Below are 6,000 nucleotides of genomic sequence, written 5' to 3' on the forward strand. Positions count from 1 at the left end.
CCATTTATATCACGCACATTAACACACAGGAACTGTGTGGGAATGTGCCACAGCTGCATCAGTGCAGAGGCAGGATTCAAACTGTAACACACACACACACACACACACACACACACACACACACACACACACACACACACACACACACACACACACACACACACCCCTTTTTTCTCTCTGTCAGCCTCAGTCGCACTTTATGTTGCATAAAGAAACATATTTTTTTTTTTCTCCTCCACCTCATGTTGCTGATCTGTGTTGTGTTCATCATGAAGCACGTGTGTTGTTGTTGTTTGTTTGTCCTGCACTGTGCAGCGTGTGTGTGTGTGTGTGTGTGTGTGTGTGTTCCTCCGTGTCATTCGAGCCGTGCCAGATCTCAGCTTGACTTCATGGACTTGGCCGCTTTGCTCCTGTGATGTGACCTTACAGTACTGTCACTGTTCATTATCATGCATCGCTACGAGTACGCGCGCGCGCGCGTGTGTGCGTGCGTGCGTGCGTGCGTGCGTGTGTGTGTGTGTGTGAGTAAACAGACTGTTGTTTATGTTGTGTATAGGTTAAGCTGTAGATCCTGCTGTCACAGTGGAAATGTCAGGCCGTTGCTCCGGTTAGCACAGCTCTTGTCATGGAGAGCCCTCTCATTCTGCTCCGCTAACTCTGCTAATGAAAACAATCACAAGGAGGGGATTGAGTGTGTGTGAGTGTGTGTGTGTGTGTGTGTGTGTTAGTGTGCGCTGCTGTGTGAATTTGTGAGTCACTGCATGTGCAATATCATTTCATTTTGCATAAATATTGAGATATAGAGATGGAATTGGCTGCATGAAGGACTGAAGAAATGGATCCCTGTCAGCAGAATGTGATTGAATACATTTTAAAAATGCAAAACAAACGTAAGAAATCAATGACAGAGAGAAAGAGTAAAGATTTGGTGGTCTTATCATTCCTGAATTCAAGTTATTATTTTCCAATGCTTTTATAATCCAATAATTATTATCTCATTAAAAACAGATATGAGACTCTTCATGAATTCGTGAGGTTATCTCTTTGGCGATTGCTGTTTTCTGTCGTGACATTCGAAAGGACCAAAAACCACGTCGAGAGGATCCTTCAGAAACTTTCCATTATGCACTCTGATGTTTTACGACGCAGCACTTCGCAATCTATGCAGAACATTCATAATCTCAGCTGACTCTAATCCGTCTCCATGGCGTCAGTGTTCCCAGCAAACGCCCACCATGGACCCCACATGACTGTTTATTATTCTAAGAAGAAATAGAGTATAAACACGCAGAGCGGAGCAGGCAGTGGGTGTCCTAGTTGTTACTGTCAATACCGCCCATTTACAGCCAAAGCGGCTCTATTATTAGCCTGCGCTGGACTGTCATCAGGTATCTTCAAAGCTTGCTAAATAAATCACACTCGACTGTTTTTGTGCTGTGATCTGCAGGGTCTGGTTCATGTTTACCAGCGTGCAGGATGGGAGGAAAATAATGGAAGTTTCCCCTGTTATGCTTTCTGTGCTCTGTGTTTTTCTTCTTTCCATTTTGTAGATGACAGATTGACGTATGAGGCTGGTGAGGTGGGATTCAAGTATTTTCCTTTAGGTTCGAGTCAGCCGCTCGGTGTGCTCTTGATGTCAGGATATATGGAGGTAGTGTCTGACAGGCTGGCCTTTCACTCAACACAGCTTAAATGGATATTAGTAACATGTGACAACAGTGGAATGTCTTTGTCTTACACGAAGTAATTATAAGAGGTACATCAGCTTTTTCTTCTTTTATTAAAATAATAACCGTGTCATGTGTCCCGCTATGAATTAACTTCATAAAACATGATGTAAGGCTGAAGAACTGATCGAAGGAAACATCAGATATCTGAAGTTATGACGAGCCCTCCTCTCACTGTTCATGCCGTTCGACCCTTTTAGTAAATAAGTCAATTAATTCACAAGCCAATGGGCTTCTTTTGATTGAATTGAATTTTGATGCCATTGGATGAAGATGGTGGTGTTCAGGGCAGTACGGCGTCAGAGCGATGGTGAGAGGCAACAGCAGACGTGGCCATTCAGGACGATCCGAGCGCGGATATCCAAACTGTCGATGAAGGACAAGGAGTGAGTCCGCCTTTCTAACACTTTAATGAAAGGCCAACAGTGTGGGGCCAAAGAGCTCAATGACTAGTGAATGAATTTACTGGAGCATGGTCGTAAAGGGTCTAACTGAGAAGAGACTTATTTACAAAACAGGCTTAAACTTTACCATATCAGCACCGCTGCGTAATTCGAGGAATCCTAAACCTATAACACACCGAACCAGAGAAGAGTCTTAGAACCCGAGGCCTTCAAAGCGCGTCCACTGTGGTGACTGCTCAGTTTGGGGAAAGATTTAAAACCCCTGGACCTGCAGCTCTGCGATCACACCAGATGTTTTGAACACACACATGTAAACACACACAAACCCACGACGGCACTAAATCATAATCACATATTAGCATTAGCATAATTTAGGATTAATATAACAGGATTAAGATTAACATGAACACGTCCTCTACTGGATTGAATCAGTCATCTTATAAAGGCTGAGAATGTGTGTGTGTGTGTGTGTGTGTGTGTGTGTGTGTGTGTGTGTGTGTGTGTGTGTGTGTGTGTGTGTGTGTGTGTGTGTGTGTGTGTGTGTGTGTGTGTGTGTGTGTGTGTGTGTGTGTGTGTGTGTGTGTGTGTGTGTGTGTGTGTGTGTGTGTGTGTCCGTGAGCCTGATGATGTTGGTCATTTGTTTGCTTTGAGCGGCTCCTGTGATTAAAATAATGTTCTCTGTCAGGAGAAGACAGGTGAGCACAGGTTTCAGAGTGATTCACTTTTTTGTGACGGAGAATCGACTTTTATGTACGTAAAGTTCAGCAGTCAAATATTTTTTATTGAATTTTAAATTACGAACATCACAATTACAAACATTGCATTATATATACGACCACCGATTCACAAAACAGCCAAAAAAATATTAATACTACATAGAGCGGGAGGGGGGTGTTGAGCGCGTGCGGGGGGGGGCGTTAAAAGTCAAGGTCAACTTGTCAGTTTAGTACAGACATGGATGCAGTATGGATTCTCCATTTGTACCTTTTCTTTACTTGACTCATGTGGGAGGAACTGAGGAGAAAATGAATACTCCTCCCTCATTGGTCCGCTTTTCTTTTTCTTTTTTCCTCGTTGGTTTTATAGCTGGGTGTGAGTCTTTGTTAAGCCTCTGGGAGTCGTGCTCATCTGACACAAGTCCACTAATTGGCCGTGCTCATGTTTAAAAAAAAAGGGGAAGCTCAGTGGATTCAGCAGAGAAGAGAACATTATTAGCTCTTTTTATAAACGATGCTGAAGCACAGAGGAGCCTTGAATTTAAAGCTAACATTACTTAGCTGATGAATCTTGATGAGGATGCTAGCACAAACATCTTCAAGTAAAAGCCTTACCATATTTAACTACTTTACCATGTTAGTTCTGTCATGATTGTGTGAACTGATTATTGTTTTTATTGTTGTTGAAAATAAGTGTGAGAGTGATGCATCCCAGATGTCGTCAAAGTTATTCAGAGGAATCTTCTGGTAAACATAAATGTTGGCATTGTTCTCTTCTGCTCATCCGCTCTGCAGTAAAAGTTGAAATAAGTGAAAACATGGCTTTAGGATATCACTGCGCTCTGTTGGGCTTCATCCTCCTTTGGGAACGTCTATGTAGAGAAGAACATTTCGTTATACTTTTTAAAGACATTTCATCCTAAGCCACAAATCTCAGCCTGATGACACGACTGTAAGAGAAGTCCAGGGATCACATTCAGTCTATATCTGGATGAAAGTTTTTCAAATAATTCAGCAAATCTGGCAAAAAAAAAAAAAAAGCTGAATATCTGACTCGATAAGACAAAAACCTTTTTCTATCTGCTGGCTGGAAAGAAACCTTTTGAGATTACTTTTGTCTGAGCGCTATGAGCTTCCTCCTCCATGATGAACGTCTCTGAAATCCTCCGAGCGACAAAGACGGATCTCTCAAAACGTCAGCGGGGAAAGTCACGGGATCACCAAAGTTATTTGGATTCATCCGTCTGAGGAATGTGCACAGATGTGCCAATCCATCAAACAGTAGATGATGCATAACTTATAATAATATAATGTGTAAACACAGAATTAATGGAGCAACACAAGATTACAAAACGGACATCTCTATGTTCATGATGCGAACCTTCACCAGGACAAAAAGCTTGATGTGGTGCGACGGAGCTGTAGATATGAAATGCTGCGTCTGCGTTTGAGTCCTGTTGTACATTAACTGGCCAAACGTAGACAAGGTTTGATGTGAAGACAGATGTGTGTTACCTCCACAGGAAGCATTTATTTATTTTTTTTTCTTGGTGGAAAATCGATTTTCCTGACCCTCACGGATTCTGGAGGTTTTCCCCCCTTTATGTCAAAAATTGTCACTTATTTCTCAAAGGATTCATGACAAAGCTCTTCAAGAGCAAATAGAATTACACTGAACTGAGAAATGTCCTTAATCTCACTTAAGAGTAATACGTTTTTCATGGATGGACGTTTCTAAGTAAGACTGACAGAGCCGGAGAAGAGGCAGAGGGAGGCTGGAGGAGCATACTGAGTAGATGTGTTGAGCAGCTCTCCACATATGTCAGTCCTGATCTAAGCCACACCTGCTGCTAACCGCGACTTAGCAGAGAGGGAGAGAGAGAGAGAGAGAGAGAGAGAGGCAGCACAGAGCGCTGCGTCTCAGGCTGTGCAGTCACAAGCTGAGCAGTCGCTGAAGCGAGCGGACACTGTGTCCCTGCTGCCTGTTGGGTTTTTTTTTCTTTCCATCTCTCCGTCTCTCGTCCCCGCGATAGAGCGCTCTTCTCTTGTCATCCTGAAGCGTTGGTGTAATTAACAGCTCTGTGGGACAGGAGCTGCTGTCCTTTTTATAGACCCGATTTGCCTGGCACTGACGCTCACTCAGCACTCAGGAATGAATGGACGGGGACGTTCACACTGCCACCAGGCAGCTGGGGATTCCTCTCAGTGAGGAAGTGGGATTTCTGATTTTCTTTCTGCGACTTTGCAGAGTGGATAATCTCATCTCTGTTTGGACACGTTTCTCTTTAACAGAACACTCTGAGGAGGATTTAATCTTTCCTTCATGATGTAAAGAGCTGAGGCTGAAACAGGTGGCATTCGTGGGTCTTAAACCCTCCCACTGCATGTTGGGGAGCTCATCTCAGCCCCCTGCTGAGATCCAGCAGGAGCAGCCAGGACCGGACACGTTTCACACACAGCTTCCATCAAGCTGCGGATCAGGTGCGAACTGCAAGTCTGTTACGTCAATCCGCTAACTCGTCTGCACTCGCAAGAAGGAGCTGAGACTTACCCGAGTTAACGAGGAGTCTTGCTGAGTGGGAGCAGGGTTTTTTTTTCATCTCCATGTGAGGCAGAAGAAGATGCCAGCTCTCTTGGTGTCCTCAAACATGAAGTCCGGACTCCCCAAACCTAAACCGGTGCACAGCGCCCTGCCGATCCCCCAGACCCACATGAGGCCAACAGCTCTGGCTCTGACTCCAGCACCCACTAAGACCCACATCCCCCTGCTGGGCCAGCAGGCGAGCTCGGCATCCCCGAGAAGAACGGCAGCACATTCAGGAAGCCCTCAGGTCAGGATGTGAAAGTATCCCACTCCACTGCATGACTTGAACCCACACTTTGTTTTGGCTGTCTCGTCCTAATAAGTGATGTGTGTGTGGACGAGCCTGTCACAGATACATCATTATCGGTTTTTAAATAGGGCTCCACATGACACTTACTTTACAGAACATGTATCACTGAAAACAATGTTTGGGTTGATTTAAGATCCTCTCAGCACCGTCTGCAGCACGTGTAGCATGTAGCGTGTAGCATGTAGCAGAGCATCACGGCTGAGCAGACAGAGGCTTGTTCAATATTATCTATCTATCTATATTAGAAGGTTTTATCAAT

General features: G+C 44.3%; 1 protein-coding gene across 6 annotated transcripts in view; it reads left to right on the forward strand.

The window, feature by feature from the left end:
- The window catches only part of nav2a (neuron navigator 2a), a 197,221-nt gene that overhangs the window by 90,817 nt on the left and 100,404 nt on the right, over positions 1 to 6,000 (forward strand). For 5 of the 6 annotated variants that reach the window (XM_079339363.1, XM_079339364.1, XM_079339366.1 and 2 more), the window contains exon 1: positions 4,804 to 5,678. The exons of the other annotated variant lie outside the window; for it this stretch is intronic. In XM_079339363.1, the coding sequence (XP_079195489.1) occupies positions 5,469 to 5,678 (210 nt within the window). In that variant the 5' untranslated portion in view covers positions 4,804 to 5,468. Of the gene's footprint in view, positions 1 to 4,803; positions 5,679 to 6,000 lie in introns of those variants that run through there. 6 annotated transcript variants of the gene reach the window in all.

The sequence above is a fragment of the Symphodus melops genome (assembly GCF_947650265.1).
Source record: "Symphodus melops genome assembly, chromosome: 3".
NCBI lineage: Eukaryota > Metazoa > Chordata > Actinopteri > Labriformes > Labridae > Symphodus > Symphodus melops.